A 21,455-nucleotide genomic window follows, 5' to 3' on the forward strand; every position below is an offset into this window, starting at 1 on the left:
AAAATATGTATAGGGGTATTTTTTGTGTGTGTGTGTGTGTGTGTGTTTTCATCTTCTGGCCCTTCTTACTTGAGTCTTAAAATGTTTCTTCTTTGTTTCTCCTCCTCTATTTTGTCACTGAAGAGTATGTGGCAGGCAGATTTGGCCAGGATGACTCCACTGGATATGCTGCTTTTAATCTTGACAGGAGTTATGGAGAGAACTTCACCATCTCTATGTTTGTTCGAACACATCGACCATCAGGCTTACTCCTAGCTTTGGAAAACAGGACTTATCAACACATCCGTGTTTGGCTAGAGCATGGCAGACTAGCAATGCTGCATCCAGATTCTTCCAAGTTAGTAGTAAAGTTTGTTCTTAGTGATGGAAATGTCCACTTGATATCTTTGAAAATCAAGCCAAATAAAATTGAACTATATCAGTCTTCACAAAACCTAGGATTTATTTTTGCCCCTACATGGAAAATCCAAAAAGGAGATGTCATCTACATTGGTGGCTTGCCTGATGGACCAGAGACCGAAGCTAATGGTGGCTTCTTTAAAGGCTGTATCCAAGATATAAGATTAAACAATCAGAATCTGGAATTCTTCCCCAGTTCAACAAACAATGCATCCCACAATCCAGTTCTTGTCAATGTGACCCAAGGATGTCCTGGAGACAACATGTGCAAGGTAGGATTTTCACACTAACTTTGTCTATATTGTATGTTCACCTGTTGTTTCATTAAATAATTTATTATAACCATTCTTTGTATGTGAAGATAATGTTACTAACCCACCAGCCAGAATAACACTTCACCAATATTTTTCCAGCAAGACTGGGGGATTTATATGGAGCCATTAAAAAAATGGCTTTGGGGACGCCTGGGTGGCTCAGTTGGTTAAGCGGCTGCCTTCGGCTCAAGTCATGATCCCAGTGTCCTGGGATCAAGTCCCACATCGGGCTCCTTGCTCGGCAGGGAGCCTGCTTCTCCCTCTGCCTCTGCCTGCCTCTCTGTCTGCCTGTGCTCGCTCACTCTCTCTCCCTCTGTCTCTGACAAATAAAGAAATAAAATCTTTAAAAAAAAATTTAAAAAATGGCTTTGACCTTGGTGGCATCATGGTCTATGTAACCATCCAAGATAGCTCCAGCCACAGGCTTCTACTGCCCCAACAACAAATTGCTCAAGAATAATAGTATTTTAATTCCCAAACTCTTAATGGCATCCCAGAGATCTAACTGAATTAACTCATTTTAGAAGAGATCATCATATCATGTATTTTAAATGCCCAGCTATCACTCTTTTGGACTATAAAGTCAACAACAACAAGAAACCCTGAATGGTAACTTTCTTCTGGTAGTTGGACTTGAAATTCTCCAAAATATATTTTCTCTGAGCCTATGTTTTACTTTATGTATTTTGTATGCTCTTCCAAAAGCTATTTAAATATGTGAATCTGTCAGCTCTGCATGACCTTTCAAAGGAAACACATTTATATCTTTTGAACATTTATTGAGCTCTTACTACCGCCATGCACTGGGGTTGCTTCTAAATGTACAAAAATGAATCCTGTTCATATGACTAGAGGAGTACTGCCAATGTGCCAGGCACTGCTTTACATAGATAAATCCATTTAATTCTGCTGAAGGACTGCTGTGTACAACCGGCATTGTTATTACCCATTTATGTCAATGACAGATAAGGAAACTGAAGTTTAGAAAGGTTATGTAACTCAACTAAATCACATCTTAACAGTGGGACTGAGATCAATACCATCTCAGCTCTCAGAAATTCCCTTTTAAATACTTTCATTTTGGATATTTTGTGAGAAACCTTTTAAGAACTCAGATAATAATAGTATGTTTCTGAGTGAGAGGCTGGCACCTGTCTTTGGATCCATAGGATCTAGGTACCAAGTTTCACCGTTGGCCTATTTCTTAGGATCTTGGGTAACAGGAGGGCCCTCTGCTTCCTCATTAGTAAAAACAGGGGTAATAACCTCTACCTCAAGAGGTAATTGGTGTGATTGAAAGTGTTTTGTAACTTAGAAATTCTAGAGAATGTTATAACGCCTTTTAAAATTCTCCTTGTATTGTAGAGAATGGTCTTATCTATTTTCTCTTTCTCATTTCATCTTTCTTTTTGTTTCTTTCTCTCCCCATTTCTCTTTTAGAAAAGAATTGGCAATGGTAGCAGTAAGTTTTTTTCCATTTGTCAACCAATGGATATAAAAAGTTCAAAGTGTAAATATGTAGAAAATAAGCATTTAAAAAGAACAGATATGGGGTCATGCCTTTACTGTTTCTGTGGTTAGTTGCCAGTGCTTTTTACAGCTTTGCTTTCTTTTCTGCTCAGTCCAACCCCTGTCACAATGGAGGTGTGTGCTATTCCCTGTGGGATGATTTCTCATGTTCCTGCCCTGCGAACACAGCTGGGAAAGCGTGTGAGCACGTCCGGTGGTGTGAGCTCAGCCCGTGTCCTCCCAGAGCCCAGTGCTGGGCGGTGCCTCGAGGATTTGAATGTAGGTGGAGTTTAAAGTTGTCACCCATCCAGTTAAGTTGGGTATTTCAGTTCCATGAGGCAACCCAAGAAAAAGAATTCAGACAAAATCTCCTTTCCGAAGGAACCTGTGGCTCTTTCCCCTGACTTGAGAAGTACCATAAACCTAACATCATCATCATCATCATCATCATCTAATATAATAATAATAATAATAATAATAATATCCAGATTGACTTCATGCCTCATCCTGCCCCCTGGGTTTCCGTGGGGGTGGAGGGGAGATGGGGAGTAGAGGTCAGAGCAACACCAGACCTAGATCTTTGATTATTTAAAGCTAATTTCTGGAGAAATTAACCAAGTAATATTTGGCTTTCCTTTCCTCATTGTTGGGAATACACAGTCATGTGCTAGTGTGAGCTCACGGCCTAATGTTAACCATGAAGCCTCAGGCAGTTCACACAATTTCTGTAATCTAAAGCTTTCACTGTAAATGCGGATAAAACATATCATTTATAGGTAGATAAAAAGGTTTTGTGTGTATGTCATGATTTTATAACCGTAAGTATAAAAAGGCAAACACATTGGGCATTCTGTTTTCTGAGTATTTTCCTCAATCTGAAATGTTTCTTTGCCCATCATCAGTACTAAAAACCAATGTTAGCGAATTTAAATACTGTTTCACAATTTTGGCATGTCTACATACTACCCACAATATTATTTACATTTTCTCTTCTCTCCTACTTCAAATAATGCAATAACGTAATATTAGTTTTATTGTTAATCTTTCGATAGACGTCCTTAAGTTCTAAAGTTCTTAGTCCCAGTTATGTTCTATCAAAGCATTTACATCGTTTGGAATATTTTCACAGGGTTAAAAAAAAAAAAAAAGATTTCTAGAAACAGTGGCAGACCGAGAACCATACCTTTGGTGTGTATTGGTCTTTAGTCTATGCATAAAGCAGGTCAGGATTTGGACATATCACATCTGAAAGAACTTTAAATGAATCTTCAATGTTTCTGCATTCCCAGTACAGAAAGAGTGGAAAGTTGGCCTCTGATTTCCCAAAAATTCTCAATAACATTTTTTTTAAGTACGACGTATCTTAATGAAGGAAGAAAATGTAAACCAATACAAGGGGTGAATTTTTACTAACTGACAGGTATGAACCCTAGAACAGACTTTTGCTACTTTGTGTAATTTTAATTTTATGTGAACTTATGACCCTATTGTATTTTCTTTCAAGTAAGATATATGGAGAAGGTTAGGTCTAAGAATAACATACTCTTGAGAATATATATTGCTCATACATCACCCTGAGTTTGCCTTTCGGGCATCCTATCAGAAAACCGAGGCTTAAAAATTTACAACCCACCTTATATACAGGTGTGTTTATTATGATAAAGTTCCCCAAAGAAAAGGTGAAATACAAATACTGTTATGTATATTGTGATTTTCCCCAGATGAGAAGTGATTTCAGTGTAGTAGTAAAATGAACCTATTTAACATCATAGACCGTATTCTTCCTTTCGGAGTTGGAGAGAGCTATCGAGATTTGTTACTTTAACATTTATTTTAAAGCATGGAATAAGACACTTGTTGTTCCTTTCTTTCCTAATCCCAACCCCAAACTTGGTGGGAAAAAAACACCACGGTCAAAAGTAATAAAATCAAGCGAAATTTTAATTCAAATAATACATTTGAGTTGTATACTTGAATGATACGCTTGAATTTTCTCCTGCAGTTGTTTCTAACCATGATCTCAGTTTCCCGAATTGAGGACACAGGAATTATTATTACAGATTTTTTTATTTAATAATATTTACCTACGATATGTCTGGCAGTGTTCTGGGGGAGGAATACTGAAAAGGCCTGATTTGGGAACAAGTTTGATGTCTTCAACGAATGACAGGAATTTTTTGTGGCGTAGCATGTGACTAAGGAAGAGGATGATAGCAAATGGAATTGAATAGTTAATCAAGGGTCAGATCACCCAGACTTTTGCAGGCCATGTTTAGGACTTAGGATTTCTTTCTAGATGCATTGGTAAGCAGTGGATGTCTTGAGCTAAGGAGTGGTTGTTATATTGATCTGCAGAGTGATAGAAGCAAGGACACTGAGAAATAATTAGTCTATTTGAATAATTAAATAATTAAATAAAATAAATAAATAGATGATTAAATAATTAAAATAGTCTATATGAAAAGAGTTGTTTGAGTGGAAAGTTGCCCCACATCTGAGGCAAAGACAGCATTTTAAGGGTGATTTTTACTGAAAAGTGCCAGAAAGTGAGAAAAGAGAATTCACCACAACCTTGACTAACACAGAGGTCATTGTGACTCGAGTAGCTTGGCTTCGGTGAAGTGACTGAGTGGTGTGTATAAAAAAGAAAATGAGAGATGAGGAACTGGAGAAAATGAGAATATAAAGCTATTTAGAGGAGTTGGGGCAAGAAAGGGAATAGAGAATTAAGGAAGCAACGGGAGAAGAGGAGGTGAATCGTGCTTTTGGGTCTTGCGTGTGTTTTGATTGTCTGATGTTGGAGCAGATTCAGTATATTTGCATGCTAGTGGGAAACAACCAAAAGAGAGGGGAAATGATGATGTACAGAATTGCTTGGTGGGGGAAAGCCCCATACATCTGGGGTCACAGGTCCTGTGAATACAGAAGTCGTGTGAGAGGAAAGGAGACCCACTCAGGAGGTGGAGAACTGGATTTTCTCTACTTAAGTGAATAGTCATAGGTTTTTCCAATACCCCTACCAAGGTCTACGTCTAGTCATGCATTGAATCCCATTCATTTCCATCTTTTTTAGACATTGTTTCTACATGTAGCGTTTTTTTCAACGGGAAAGAAAGGTATGGTCTGGGTTTTGGTAGCAGACCATCCAGGTTTGGTATTCTAGTCTTATTCTTTATTAGCCACATGACTGTGAAAAAAATCACTTAACTGCAGGGAGTCTCAATTTCTTCTTTTACAAAATGGGGATGACAATAGTAATAATAATAATAATGTGCTCTAGAATTCTGTATTAGAAATAATACAAAAAGAACTAGCACAGGGCCTAACCCATACCAGACAATTGATACATGATGATATTAACTTGATCATTTGTAGTAATAAAGGTAATGAAGCCAACATTACAGATTCAATAAAGTTGCTCATTGGTGTTGCCTTCTCTCTTTAGGTATTGGAAATGCTGTTTTTAATGCACAAAGCAGTGAAATATTATTCAGGAGCAATGGGAATATTACCAGAGAACTCACCAATATCACATTTGGTTTCAGAACAAGGGATGACAATGTGATCATATTGCAGGCAGAGAAGGAGCCTGAATTTCTTAATATTAGCATTCAAGATTCCAGATTATTATTTCAATTGCAAAGTGGCAACAGTTTTTATACGCTGAGTCTGACAAGTTCGCAGTCCGTGAATGATGGCATATGGCACCAAGTGACTCTTTCCATGACGGACCCACTGGCCCAGGCCTCCAGGTGGCAAATGGAAGTGGACAACCAAGCATCTTTTGTGACTAGTGCAGTTGCCACAGGGAGCCTCAACTTTCTGAAAGATAATACAGACATTTATGTCGGTGACCGAGCCGTTGACAAAACGCTGGGCCTGAAAGGGTGTCTAGGTACAATAGAAATCAGTGGCATTTATCTCTCTTACTTTGAAAATGTTCCTGGTTTCACTAATAAGCCCCAGGAAGAGCAGTTTCTCAAAATCTCTACAAATGCAGTGGCTACTGGCTGTTTGCTGTCAAATGCTTGCAACTCCAGCCCCTGTTTGCATGGAGGAAATTGCGAAGACCTCTATAGCTCTTACCACTGCTCGTGTCCCTTGGGATGGTCAGGGGCACGCTGTGAACTCAACATTGATGAGTGCTTTTCAAACCCTTGTATCCATGGCAACTGCTCCGACAGAGTTGCAGCCTATCACTGCAGGTGTGAACCTGGATACACCGGTGTGAACTGTGAAATGGATATAGACAATTGCCAGAGTCACCAGTGTGCAAATGGGGCCACCTGCATCAGCAACCCCAATGGTTATTCTTGTCGCTGTTTTGGAAATTTCACGGGAAATTTTTGCAGGTGAGCATAACGTTCAGGTAAAGCTCCATTTTCCTTGTCAGATTGGAAAGCGTTCTGAGCTATGCATCTGTGAGCTGTGCTGAACAGGAGTGACATGGGTCCCTTCCATCACAATATGGTCACATAGATAGGATCTCACGTGGTGGGATGTTCCACAAGGAAGAATGGTAGTGTTTTGCCCAGATTTGAAGCAAAACATTTTCTCCAACATCTTCATTAGAATATGTCTTAGGAACTGTAGTCCCAGAGTTTGACAGCTTTAAGGTCTCAAGAAACAAATATTTTTTGCAATAAAATGCAAAAGCTTGTGGTTTTCTTTTTCTTTTCTTTTCTTTTCTTTTTTTTTTTTTTTTTAAGATTCCTTTATTTTTAGAGAGAGACAGAGAGCAAATGGGGATAGAGGGAAAGAGAATCTCAAGCAGACTCCCCACTGAGTACAGAGCCCAGGTGGGGCTAGACCTCACAACCCTGAGATCATGACCTGAGCCAGAATCCAGAGTCAGATGCTTAATTGACTGAGCCACCCAGGTGCCTCCCAAAAGCGTGGTTTTCATATTGTTCGAGGAAGCATGACTTCTACCCCTAAAACAATGCCCTCGGCTATTTCCGGCAGGTAAATCTTGTAAAATCTTGAAAAGTCTATGGTAAATTATAATTATATTATAAATATATTTATAATATAATTTATAATAATTATAAATTATATATATTTATAACATATATAATATATTATAAATTATAATTTTGAGAAAGCAAAATTATGACTTATATAAATGAACATGTTTTGATGTTTTCATTTAAGTCATTAATTAATGAGGAAATAAGTATGATATAAAAACCAGGTCAAAGGACAACCTAATTATTTATATATGTGTGTATATATAATAATTGTATATATTTTTACTACCCACATAAACATAAATATATGTACATAGAGATGAGGAAATGAAGTTGCTAATAAATGCAGAACCATTTAATCTTTTATAAAGCATTACAATTAATATTTGAAAGTATATTTTTTACCATGTGACAGTTATATCACTACAGGCAAACTCATTTCCATTTCAGCGAGCAGGATCCATTCATATTAATGTCATTTTTCCACAACTTACAGAGTTGTAAAATAGCTTAGTGAAGAAAATCTAAGGCATACACCCTACAAAATCAAACAATCCTAGAGGGTCCTTTATATACCATGCAACATTCCATCGAAAGACTACTCAGGAATATCTTTTGCCCATTTCGACATATTTCACAATTTTTTCTAAAACTACTAAAACAGTCTTTTAATTCTAGTAATGACCTCCATCTCGTGTTACATAAACAGAAATAAGAAACAGTATTTTCCTGCTCAGTCACATAGCTTCAGTGTTTCCATGTAGAATTCATTATTTTATAACTTATACTGCTTTTAAATTCACTAAATAATTGAGTCATTATGGGGAGGTGAGAGGATTATTAGTAACAAGTAATACATTCCCAGACTTTGGCAGAAACACCTGGAGTGGGTTGGCAGCCTGTAGACTTACACTAACTCAGAGCTGGTACCCTAATGGGATGAGTCTCCTAGCAGACAGAACAGGTAGCCATACCTATAAGAAGATGTATTTATCTCCATAATATTTATTGCTGTTCAGAATCTGGGAAGGCAGGGCAAGGTATTAGGTGTCAGTGTTGACATTTTAGTTGTCCGTCACTTTCCATGAGTTAAAACGGACTCATTGGCCAACAGGCAAAGTACCTGTTTTAAAAGCAAAAGACATTCAGGATCAAAATTAATAGTATTGCTGTGGACCCTTTGGATAAGTAAAGTAAACATATATGCCCCAGGAACTAGTTCTCCAGTATTTTTTCCTGCCTAATTCATCAAAGTCAAGTTCTCAAAGATTAAAGTTCTCAAAAGTACCTTCTAATGAGATTCAAAAATTGTTTATTAAACGGAAGACTTATACAAAGCTTCACATTTGCATTGCTAATTGACCTCTTTCAAAGCCGGTTGACATTTTTGGTTCTTTTGAAAAGTCCTTATGATATTTTCTTTTTAAAGTCGAATTGATTAGCTCTTGTGGGAAGAGACACACTTACCGTCCTATAGGCTAGTTTCTCTGTATTAGCGGCAGCGCACACAACAGGACAAAATTAAATTCATCTTATATTTCCTGAACATGAATTATGTACCAGATACCATGCACAGTGGGTCATGAACAACACTCCTAAGACCACTTCTGATCAGTCCCTTCACACTCCTGGATTTTTCCTTTGCATTCAAGTTCTGCTCAACTTCTAACAATTTGTTCTGCCCTTCTAAGGATTCCTTATTACAGCTTTGCTGTAATAGAAAAGAGCCACCCTCTTGAATTCCCATACAGTCGCCCCCGAGTGCTATATGCAGTCGTCCTGGACGGCATTTGGCTTGCATTCTGCTCAGCTATGAATCATTAGGTAGGGAACAGCGAGTGTTGGCGGGGTAACAGGAGTTCAGCTCTGAGAGCCTACAGAGAAATCACATGAGTGCTCGGGTACCAGAGTGCTGTCCTTGCTTTCCTGGCCTTTATAGAGATGCAATTTTCCATGGCCTGTGTTGATTTATTAGCCAGGCCGCAGCAAACCAAGCTATAGCGAGTTTCTTCCCAGCCCTAAATTTATTGCCACCCCACGGCACAGATCTTATCTCATCAATGAAAACTGTAGGGAGGGAAGATGTATAACCTTCTTTTTACAGCGCCCTCTAGCAGGAGCTGTTTACAGAAGGTGATTGTGTCTAATGCAGCACAATTAAGCATCTGTAGCTCAGCCAGCCCAAGTCCTTAATTAGTTTGGCATCAACTACCTATATGAACTTTTCCAAAAAGTTTTCTTGAATGAAATGAACAAGATGAACAGCTGTTCTTTTATCTCCCTAGACACACCAGATTACCCTCGACAGTCTGTGGGAATGAGAAGACAAATCGCACTTGCTACAATGCCGGCAACTGCTCCGAGTTCCAGGGTGCGTTCACATGTCTGTGCCGGCCAGGTTTTACTGGAGAATGGTGAGTCCCCTTAGAACTTTATAGAAGAAAATTCTGGGTTGAAAAACAGGGGGATTATACAAGGTCGATGTCTCCTCTCATTTTTCATCTCAGTTCCCATAGGAAAACCCAGGCCGAAATATAGGTCCAACCAGAGTCAGATAATAAAAAAGAAGAAAAATCACAGTTTAGGTCAAAGCAAAGAACACTTCATTAGCCAAGACTTCAAATAAGAAAATACGTCTTTTTGAAAAATGTAAAATGTGCTACTTTTCTTTCTGATAAGGACTTCTGGTTTCATGTTTCTTTTCCTACTGACTCTAATAAGCGATGCAAATATAGTTGTTGTTGAGGTAAAATAAAATATACCTAAAAGATTGCCTCATAGAATGATCTAGAACCCCAAAAGTATATACACCTTAGCTGTATGAGCCCATCTTTCCCAGAGAAACCCTTCGATAGTTTTTCACCTGATATGGTGTCTTCAGACGATGGCTGAAAATGCAGCCAAATTTGGGTATGCATTTGCTGGGCTAAAGGTGAGGTTAAAAATTAAAAAAAAAAAAAAAAGGAATATACTGCACAGCTTTTCTCAGCTTCTCAAAAGGATCAGTGTCCTCAAAACGGTTCTACACCAGGGCTCTCTTTATGCTCTTATATATATCTATATAATGAGATAATAAATAGTTAACCATTTGTTGAGCACTAAGTCATGCATCTTATAAATATCATCTCTAATTGTTATTCCTTTCACTTTGCATTTGCATAAACTGAGGCTGAGGAATTAAATTAGAGGTCAGCTGCCAATCCAGGTGTGTGCTGCAGGAAGATTCCGCTGCCCTCAGGGCCTGAGCTCATCATTGGGATATTCTGACGGAAATGAGTAAATCTTTGCTTGCAACAATTCAAAAAAATGGGAAAAAGTGCTCCTTCATCTCATAGCCATCCGGCACAAGGTAGCGATCTCTGATCAAACTTCCCACATTGAACAAATTCGATAAATGAAAATACAAGGCATTTGACAGAGTTGGATTGAATGAATTTTTCTCAAAAGGGAAGTTAATAAAATTCTGGGTGTAATTTGTGCTCCATGACAACTGCTGTCTGGAGTCATTGGAATTCTCTCTTTTCCAGCTGGCTCTTCCGGCACAAGGTATAGCTATTTTGCCATTTTTACAAAATAGCAGGCAATCTCAGATATACCTGCCTTTTACCCAGTCGGCATTCAGTGACCGATCGAGCTCTTGCCTTCACAGCCTGCTTCCAGCTGCGGGCTCCAAGCAGCCCCCGCAGACCTGCCATATATGTGCACGGAAGGATGGAGCCCTCGAGCATATTCTATTTTCTAGTGAGCCCCTTCTACCATGCCACGTACTGTTAACCCAGACCATTCAGCTGGCCTCCAATTCCATATCCCTCCGAAACAGTGCAAATATTTCCTTGTCCTAAATATTTCCTTGACCAACTCGTTCCCTATATTTAAGTGCTGGTTATTTCCTGCTTCCGTGTCAGAGGTGAAGGCTTCATGTCACGCTCACGTTCAGCGGCACAAAGCACAGACACATCCCAAGCCTTGGATTATTTTTCCGCTCCTCACACATGATCCCTATTTACAACAAACATTTCTTTTTCCTCCAACATTTGTTTAAAGGATGAGTCTTGCATTTAAATGCAAGTAACTTCTTTGAAATGTGCTAAGAAAAGGAGCTCCAAGTTTTCCTTCCTCTCTGGGGACCCTCCTCTGGATCAACTTCTCTGCTCCAAATAGATTTCTAAAATAGTGACCACAGGTTTAATAGATGCTGTACTTTCAAAGTCCTTAAGCATGGTCAGTTAATTCACTGGGTGTTAATGGATTAATTTATTTTGATTGCTGATCTATTAATTAATCTCTAATGAAAGCTCCGGTAATGTTTATAATGAATGTGTACGTGTGGTACTCTGTGCACTTTGAAAGAGAAATAGGGGCGCCTGGGTGGCTCAGTGGGTTAAAGCCTCTGCCTTCAGCTCTGGTCATGATCTTGGGCTCTTGGGATCGAGCCCCGCATGGGGCTCTCTTCTCAGCGGGGAGCCTGCTTCCCCCCCACCTACCCCCACCACCTGCCTCTCTGCCTACTTGTGATCTCTGTCAAATAAATAAATAAAATTTTTTAAAAAGAGAGAAGTAGATAGGAAATGGGGAAAGAAGAGCCCAAGAAGACTAGAAAATACTAGAGAGTCTCCCAAGGCCTAGGGGCATGGGACTTCCTTAAGGTCCAAAGATACTGAAAAGCTGTGTTCCTGCAAATTGCCTCCTCTTCTGTCTGGCTAGACCCCCAGCTTTATAGTGTCATCCTGGCAGGTTTCAAATGATGGATGGTGTGAACACTCCGGCCCACCCAGGACAAAGAGTGCTTGGCAACCTCTCCCAAGTTGTCAGGTTTTGCTCAGATCTAATCGGAGAGGCCTCCTTCCAGGGCAGAAGCCTGAGCCAAAAAAGGAAAACAAAAATGTCTCAGCTATGCTTGGTATCCAGTGGGATAAGGAGCTGTTTTCCTGGGAAGAAATCTTTTTTTCCTTTGTACTGTGGGTTGGCCCTCCCCACCCACCCTGCTATCCCCCCTTCATTTTGAGCCTAGTGATTCCTTGATGACCCAGGCAAGCAGGTTTTACCTTTTGGGGGGGGTGAGGAATGAAAAGTGGTTTACATTATACTTGGACATTGTAAGTTGCTCTTTTGGGATTCTTGAAGCTAGCATTTTATATGAATTTCCCAAAGTAAAAGAGATACTTTAGTTACTGCTCTATCCAGAGGCCTAACAGAGTGTTTGGCATATGGTAAGTGCTAAATACACAAGTACTGAACAACTGAATGAAAGTGACTGGCGAGTTAATCCGTGAGTTTACCGAAAAACAAGTTGTTAGCCAAATGTCAGGGGAAAGATGACAGTGTCCCAGGGAAGTGGAAAATTTCAGTATACCTTAGTATTGATATCACTTGTTGGGGAAAATTTAACTTTTGAAAGTCATTCTACCTGAATATTTTGAAAATTATACTTAGCTCTAAAACGTATTTATTAGGAAGTGAAATTTTCTTTTTTTTTTTAAGATTTTATTTATTTGACAGACAGAGACCACAAGTAGGCAGAGAGGCAGGCAGAGATAGAGGAGGAAGCAGGCTCCCTGCTGACCAGAGAGCCCGATATGAGGCTCGATCCCAGGACCCTGAGATCATGACCTGAGCGGAAGGCAGAGGCTTTAACCCACTGAGCCACCCAGGCGCTCCAGGAAGTGAAATTTTCTAATTACCTACTTTTGCTTTTTGTTGAAAAATAGGATTCCAAAAAGAAAAAGAAGATTCCAAAGGAAAATAACCCCAAATCTTTAAGAAGAAACTGTTTTTCCTTCTATTTTTGATGGGCTTTCTTTCCCCCACAGCCCGAGGGCATGGATGTAGTAGAATCCTGACAGCAGGGGCACAGGTCTGCTCTGTAGACTCCAGGTTGGCAAAATACAGCCTCTCGGTTCCCATGTGTCCAGTAAACTGAACCGAAGGTGGCAAAGATGGCAAATGCTCTTTGGGGACAAAACGACCATTCCTCAGGTTTTTTCTTGGTTTCTAAAAACTCGCACCTGTTTTTTTCATTCTAATTAGCTGGGCGTGTGTACAGATTATTTCCCTTAAAAACGAAATTTGGGACAGGAATTTTAAGGAATGTGTCCACACATCATGACGTCAGTGTATGTAAGTTGCATGGGAGTTGGTAAATCAGACCGTTCTGTTCCAGGTAGATAAGGCAGCCTTTTTCCTTTCCCCATTTCACAGCCAATTTATTCAATAGAGACCAAGCTGCTGCTATTTCTGTTTCTGTTCAAGGTGCGAAAAGGACGTGGATGAGTGCGCCTCCGACCCGTGCTTCAACGGAGGACTGTGCCAGGACCTGGTCAACAAATTCCGGTGCCTCTGTGACGTGGCCTTCGCGGGCGAGCGCTGCGAAGTGGACGTAAGCGGGATCTCCTTTTATGTGTCTCTCTTACTCTGGCAGAATCTCTTTCAGCTTCTTTCTTACCTCATTCTGCACATGAACGACGAGGCAGTTGTCGAGTGGGGTGAACAGGAAGATGACTAACACTCATGGAGACATTCCTGAACTTAACAGCCATTGAAGCTCCAGAAATGTCTTGACGCATTTGAGACTCTAAAAAAGAAAAAGAAACACTACCTTGAAAATTAAAATAAATTCAAGGACTGTTTGAAGCATACCATGAGTGTCATACAAGAGTATTAAGTATTTACGTATTTCAGCGATATATGTAAAAAATATTGTTCTTAACATAGCCAGAAACTTCTCATTGAGTACACTTGTACATTGTTTTTCTTAGTGCTTCCATGTTTGAGTGACGACTACAGTAAGAACTGATTCTCTCCCACACTCCATTTCTGTGTATACTTTTGTAGTGTAAGTTGCCCCGTGCACCCTGATCCTAAGGCATTTATGTTCTTTCGTTCCCGTCTATAATTCATGACATGACAGTTTGAAAATGACTAATTAAACTGTTTTGCATCCGTCTATGTTTTTATACATAGCTATTCAAATGAAGTATTGCCAACTCTCTGGGAAGTTAAAAATGTATGTAAAGAGAAAGCAGGGAGTTACACAAGATCCCTAAAATGGAGCAAGAAAATTTTCTGATCTAATTGGTATCAAAACTCAAATTATGCCTCACCAGTATACTTCCTGTTTCCACAAAACCTCTCCTCCAGTAGTGTGACAGGGAAACCCTACTTCCATTTCTTTTTCCTGTAATAGTTTCTATTCAAATAGAGTACTTTTGGATTAATTGTTTATAAATTTTGACCTTGCTGACATTCCTGTCAAATAGATTGATTTGAATTGCTTTTTGAAGCATATTTAATAAAAATAAGTACTGTTGTATATCCACACACCAAAAAGCATAGATTATAAAACTTGATTTCTTGGAAGCATATTTTTCTAAAATTTGCAAGTATCATCTTTAATTAATCTTTCTGAAAAAAGAAACGGGAATCATAGTAGCTTTCATTATCAAAATATATTTGACATTATATTTCTTTAAAAATATATACCTGAAATGATGGCTCTACAAAGTAAATTAATAAGATATGCAAAAAATTATAGCTATTTCTTAGCTTTAATTGACTAAATATAATAATAATTGAAAGAACTTTATTTGAGAATATTTTTAATTCCTTCCACTGGCATTTTAGAATTTCTGCTAAATATCTCTGTGTGGGTATACCCTTCCAAAGAAGACATTGTGCTCTTTTAAATGGAAAAGTGGTTTGATCCTATGCATTAATTTAGAAAACAGCTACAATAACAATGACCTGACAAATATAATTTTGTAAATGTGTCTATGTCTTTCGGAGCTGCCCTGGTTTGACAACACGAGGTTGATTTATCCTTTGGGTGATATCCGTCATTTGGCCCCGATTGTATAAAGAAAGTTGTTTTTCTGTGGAAATGACCAAGGAAGACCTAAATATACCAATCAAAACAAAAGGACAAAATGGTATATCATAAGAACAAAGGAAATGGATTCAGTTCTATCTTTCAATAGTCCTAGAAGATTTTATGCAGCAAATTCATATCCTCTAGGACACTGGCAGTCATTTCAAATGGGAAGCAACTGATTCTGAAGTCTTTCCTTCATCCTCCTTCATTTCCCTCCCATCCAGGCAGCACGCACCTTCCTGCTCTCTCAGATGGATCCCTTCCAAACTTAGACTTTGCGACAAGAGATTGGGGAAAAACCCCTTCCATGTTTGCATGGAAGCAAGCATAAAATAGATTATGGCCACGCACATATGGCTTTCACATTGACTCCCTTTTTGGACATATCTGTACTTACATATTTACAGACCACTTCTGTGTAATTTTTTACCTTCCAGATATATCTGAGTCATTCACAAATGCTTTCTCTCTGAAATTCTTTTGTCTCTGTCTCACTGTCACTGTCAACCACTTTTCTGTTTTCCACATGTCTTGTCATGAGATGCCTGACTTAAAAAAAAAAAAACTTTCCCTTCTCTGTTTTTCTCTATTTTTAATTGCGTTGTGTATGATTCTGCCTTTTACATATTTACATAGAAAAATAAAACTTGTGCTTCTGTATCTCTGCTTCTCATCCTCTGACAACTGTCTTCATTTGCCTTGACCATGTCTTGCGTGGTTAAGATGTCCACAAGTCAGGCACGCCCATGCACATGCACGCGTGCACACGTGCGCACACGCACACACACACACACACACACACACACACACACACCTCATAATGAACACCCAAGCATCAGTGCTCATCTTCCTGAATTGAGGTCTGCTTCCCCAGATGTGTCCCTGCAAAGTAAATACCTGTGGGCATCAAAATCAGGGTCCCATGTACTTTCCCTCCTTGGCAAGGATACCTCTGGCTGGCGTTCTAGAACCGATTATATCCCTAATTGTTCTCACTGTTGGTTTACAATGTCTCTGCCCATACGACGCATAGTTCAACCTGTTCCACGGAGAAGCCATCTCACCTAAATGACAGAAATTCACACAAACTCTTCTAGAACAAGTCTCTGAAACAAAACCTATATTTAGTTGTATACCAGCTCATTTCTTTTTGCTTATTTTTAAGATTTAGTATATGAGCTAAATGGGGCCATGTCTCTGTGTTTGGCCATGCCTCTTTCTTCTTTGTGTGTGTGTATGTGAAGAATGCTTTTTATTACTCTCCTTTTTAGGGATCAGGGAAGTAGAGAAAATAGAAACGTTTGCAGAAATTAGTGTTTGGCCAGCATGAAGAAACAATTAAATTCCAGTAGCACTATTGAAAACCTGTCTTGTGCCCGGGACTGTGATGAGCTGTTTTTAAATATACTTTTTTTCAGTATAAGAGCAACCAAAGTCTCTCACCTCCCAAAATCTTCACTAAATTGTGCTTAAAGATCCTTTTACCATTTCTGAAATTATTCAGCTTAATTTTGTAAAATTAAAGTGGGATTCCTTCTGGAAATGGTGATACATAAAATTTGAGTTTAGTGATTTAGGTAGGAAATCAATGAAAAGAAATCTGTGTTGTCCAACTACCAAAATTATTACTAAAATTATTACTATATGGACTATCTCCCTTCTTTCCTTTTTTAATTTATGCAACAATAGTTTAATGAATCCCTACCATGTGCTATGGTCTGGATTAGGTGATGAGAATACAACTACAAATTAGGCACTATGCTTGCTTACCACACGTTGAAGGTCTGGTAGGAGATGTGGGTAAACAAACAGTGAAGGACAGTTCCTGGGTCAGTAGTTAGGATAAAACTAAGTACCAGTTATAAAGCAGCACTTAGGAGGAGCATTTTGCTCAGTCTTAAAGGTGCCTGTGGAAGGTCTTAAAGCTAAAGCTGGGATTCAAAGGTAAACAGGTGTCAAGTTGTGACAGGAGGGTTGGGATAGCAGAGACTGCTTCTGGCAGAAGGGGCTGCACGGTGACTGGAGCCTGAAGGGCAGTGGGAACACAGTAAGACTGAGGTTACAGAAGGACCTCCTAAGTCAGATCAATGACCTTGGCTTTTTCTCCTAAGAGTAATGAGGAGTCTTTAAAGGGGTTCAATCAGAAAAGTAACAAGATCGCACTCGCACTTGAGAAACAGCAGTTGGGCTTCTGTGTAGAGAATGGATTAAAAGAAATGCAAGACTGGACCCCCAAAGACACAATTATGGGGCTATTGCTGTAATACAGATAAAAGGAAGTGAGCTTGGCACTACGTTATATAGTCCAAGGGGATTCAAGGAGGGGTTGTTGAACAAAGGTTGACGCTGTAAGACCTATAGCATGATTGTTTGGAGAAGACATAGTTCTGAGCAGATATTCCAGTTAAATTTGGTGAATGTTTAAAAGTATTTGTAGATTTAATAAATGAATAAATATAAGGTTCATTGGGATATCCAAATACTGTTACTATTTAGTGTGAATAACCCAATCTGGAATTTAAGAGAGATAGCTGAGCTGGGTGTCTAAATTTGGGTGTCATGTTATAGATCTATTGATACTTTGTATTCCAGTCTCCATATCTATAATCCATTTGTATTGTTTCTTGTTATCTTTTCCAGTTTTATTGAGATATAAATGACATAGAACGTGTGTAAGTTTAAGGTATGCAACTGGTTGATCTGATACACTTACATATTGCAAAATGGCTGCCATCAGAGCCTTAGCTAATGCCTCCATCTCATTACATAATTACCATTTCTTTTTTTGTGGTGAGAATATCTACCATCTATTTTCTTAGCAACTTTTAAGTGTGCAGTACAGTAGTATTGTGAACCATGAGTCACCATGCTGAATATTTGAGTAGAACTTATTCATCTTGTAACTGAAAGCTGGTATCCTTTGACAGGCATCTCTCCATTCCCTCACCCTCTGCTCCCGGCTACCACCATGCTACTCTGTTTCTATGTTTCGTGCAGTGTTTTTAGATTTTCTATATGAGTGGGATCATACAGTATGATATATTTATTTTCTGTCTGAATTATTTCACTTAGCATTATGCCCTTAAGATCCAAATGCCCTTAAGATCCAGCATTTCATTTCTTCTCATGTGGAGTAACATTCTTTTGCATATACATACCAGATCTTCTTTAGTCATTTACCTGTTGTTAAACATGTAGGTTGGGGTGCCTGGGTGGCTCAGTGGGTTAAGCCTCTGCCTTTGGCTCAGGTTATGATCTCAGGGTCCTGGGATTGAGCCCCGCATCAGGTTCTCTGCTCGGCAGGGAGCCTGCTTCCCTTCCTCTCTCTCTCTGCCTACCTCTCTGCCTACTTGTGATCTCTGTCTGTCAAATAAATAAATAAAATCTTTAAAAAAAAAATGTAGGTTGTTTTCATACCTTGGCTGTTGCGAATAATGCTACAGTTAACATGGGAATACAGATAGCTCTTTGAGACAGTGGTTTCATTTCTTTTGTATATATACCCAGAAGTGGAATAGCTGAATTATTCAGTAGTTCTATTTATAACTTTTTAAGGAATCTCCATACTATTTTCCATAATGCCTGCACCAATTTACATTCCTACCAACTGTGCATTAGGGTTTCCTTTTCTCTATATCCTATATATATATTCTCTCTCTATATATAGGATATATATATTCTCTCTATATAACACTTGTTATGTCTTTTTGATGATAGCCATTCTGACAGGTGTGAGGTGATATTTCATTGTGTTTTTGATTTACATTTCCATGATGATTGATGATGCTGAATGCCCTTTCATATGGCTGTTGGCCATTGATATGTCTTCTTTGGAAAAATGTCTATTCAGTTTCTCTGCCCATTTTTTAATCAGATTGGGGCTTTTGGGCTATTGAGTTGTATGCGTTCTTCATACAATTTAAATATTAACCCCTTTTCAGATATAAGATTTGCATGTATTTTCTTGCATCCCATAGGTTGCCTTTTCATTTCATTGATGGTTTCCTCTGCTCAAAAGCTTTCTAGTTTGATGTAATCCCACTTGTGTACTTTTGCTTTTATTGCCTTTGCTTTTGGTATCAAATCCAAAAAAAATCATTGCCAAGACCAATATCAAGAAACTTACACCATATGTTTTTGTCTAGGAATTTTACAGCGTCAGGTCTTACATTCAAGTTTTGAATCCATTTTGAGTCGATTTTTGTATATGGTATGAGAAAGGAATTCAGTTTTATTCTTTGGTGTATGGCTATTCAGTTTTCTTAACACCATTTATTGAAAAGATAATCCTTATTTTTGGCTCCTTTTTCATAAATTAATTGGCCATATATGGGTGGATTTATTTCTGGGCTTTTGATTCTGTTCCATTTGTCTATGTGTCTGTTTTTATGCCAAACCTATACTGTTTGAAATCAGGAAGTATGCTGCCTCAAGCTTTGTTCTCCCTTCTCAAGATTGCTTTGGCTAATCAGGGTCTTTTGTGGTTCTATATATGTTTTAGGATTGTTTGTTCTACTTCTGTAAAAAATGCCATTGGAATTTTGATAGGGATTGGATTGAACCTGTCGATTGCTCTGGGTATGGACATTTGAACAATATAAATTCTTTCAATTCATGAGCACAGAATATCTTTCCATTATTTGTGTCTTCTTCAATTTCTTTTATCCCCATCTTATAGTGTTTAGTGCACAGATCTTTTACCTCCCTGATTAAACTTATTCCTGAGTATTTTATTCTTTTTGTTGTTACTGTAAATTGGATTATTTATTTATTTCTCTTTCAGATAGTTTGTTGCTGGTGTATAGAAACACTATTTCTTTTTGTATATTGTAACAACCCTTAGAAGGAAATATAAGGAAAAAGCTTTACGACCCCAGTCTTGGCAATGATTTCATGGGTATGGTACCAAAAGCACAGAGAGCAAAAGTGAGAATAGACAAATAGAACTACCTCAAATTTCAAAACTTCTGCATAGCAAAAGAAACAATCAATCAAGTGATTTTTATCCTTCACTCTGCTAATGTGTATTACACTGTTTAGTTTTTATATGTTGAACTGTCCTTGCATCCCAGAGATAAGTCTCACTTGGCCATGATATATACTTCTCTCAATATGCTATTGAATTTGCTTTCCTAGTATTTTGTTGAGATTTTTGCATCTATGTTCATCAAGGATATTGGCCTGTGGTTCTCTTTTCTTGTGGTATCATTTGGCTTTTGTATCAGGAAAATGCTGACCTTCTAAAATGAGTCTGGATATTTTTCTCTCGTCATCATTTTTTTTTTTTTTTTTGAAGTGTTTGAAAAAGATTGGAGTTAATTCTTCTTTAAATGCTTGGTAGAATTTACCAGTGAGGCCATTTGGTCCCGGGCTTTTCTTGGTTGGGAGGTTGAGTGATCACATTTCTATCACCAAAATAACTGTTGTGAAAAGGTAGAAAAGGAAGAGATGATACTTTTGAAATTGTGAATAATGACATGCACTAACACTGTTTTCAATTTGAGAGGCTCTCATATTTGTAAGTCCAGACTTCCCCCCTTATAATATCTCTGAGAGGCATTATTATCTTTATTTTAAAGATAAATGAATAGAGATTTTAAAAGGTTACCTGAATTTCCCCAGGCCAAGTATCCAGGAAGCATCAAAGTTAGGGTTTATCCAATCATTTACTTCCAAGTCTAATGCTAAAGAGAGGTTTGAGGTCTGTCATTTAGGACCCGGGAAAGGGATCTTGGAGTAATTAGCAGGAGTTTCCCTGCGCTTGTCATCCAGACTGGTCAAGAAATATGTTAGGAATGGTTTGGAATCCATCAGGAATGGTTTGGAAAACAAAATGAGAACTCCTTTCCAGTGCAACCCTTAATTGTTGGTGCCTGTGCTGGCTCGTTGCAACATCTCTCAAAGGAACTCACACTAATAGAAATGTTGGCAAGGATAACTAGAATAACCAAAGGGGGGCATTGAGGAGTAAGCAGATATGTCTGACTGTTAATGTGATTCTTTACCCTGGCTACATGAAGAGCCTAAACATACATGCATATTAATGGATGACCTGATGGAGGGAACCTGTTCAGAAAAGTCCCAGAGTACCAGGATGGGAGGCATTCTTTGAGACACAGTAAGTCTAGCAAGTGATAGGAAATTCTCCTCCACACTAAAAAATTTATAGAACTCATTAAACTAAGAGAATAAAGCAGAAAGTAAAAATAAACTCAGCAGGGATTTAGAGTCATTTGTGAATGACAGAGTCACAGATGGTTTCTGAGAGGGTTAGAGCTATGCTTGATCATAAAGGCTGATGTCAAGGATGATGCCAACTGGCCCGCATCCTCGGGCTTCTGTGAAGAACAGAGCACTGGCCAGTGGCACATGAGGCTTCCTCTATGGCAGTCTCTT

General features: G+C 38.6%; 1 protein-coding gene across 2 annotated transcripts in view; it reads left to right on the forward strand.

Moving 5' to 3' along the window:
* Positions 1-21,455, forward strand: part of CRB1 (crumbs cell polarity complex component 1) — a 136,454-nt gene that overhangs the window by 90,981 nt on the left and 24,018 nt on the right. For both annotated transcript variants that reach the window (XM_047705093.1, XM_047705095.1), the window contains 5 exons: positions 124-671; positions 2,336-2,501; positions 5,668-6,574; positions 9,478-9,606; positions 13,442-13,568. In XM_047705093.1, coding sequence (XP_047561049.1) covers positions 124-671; positions 2,336-2,501; positions 5,668-6,574; positions 9,478-9,606; positions 13,442-13,568 — 1,877 coding nt within the window. The remainder of the gene's footprint in view (positions 1-123; positions 672-2,335; positions 2,502-5,667; positions 6,575-9,477; positions 9,607-13,441; positions 13,569-21,455) is intronic.

This window comes from Lutra lutra, chromosome 15 (assembly GCF_902655055.1).
Source record: "Lutra lutra chromosome 15, mLutLut1.2, whole genome shotgun sequence".
Lineage (NCBI taxonomy): Eukaryota > Metazoa > Chordata > Mammalia > Carnivora > Mustelidae > Lutra > Lutra lutra.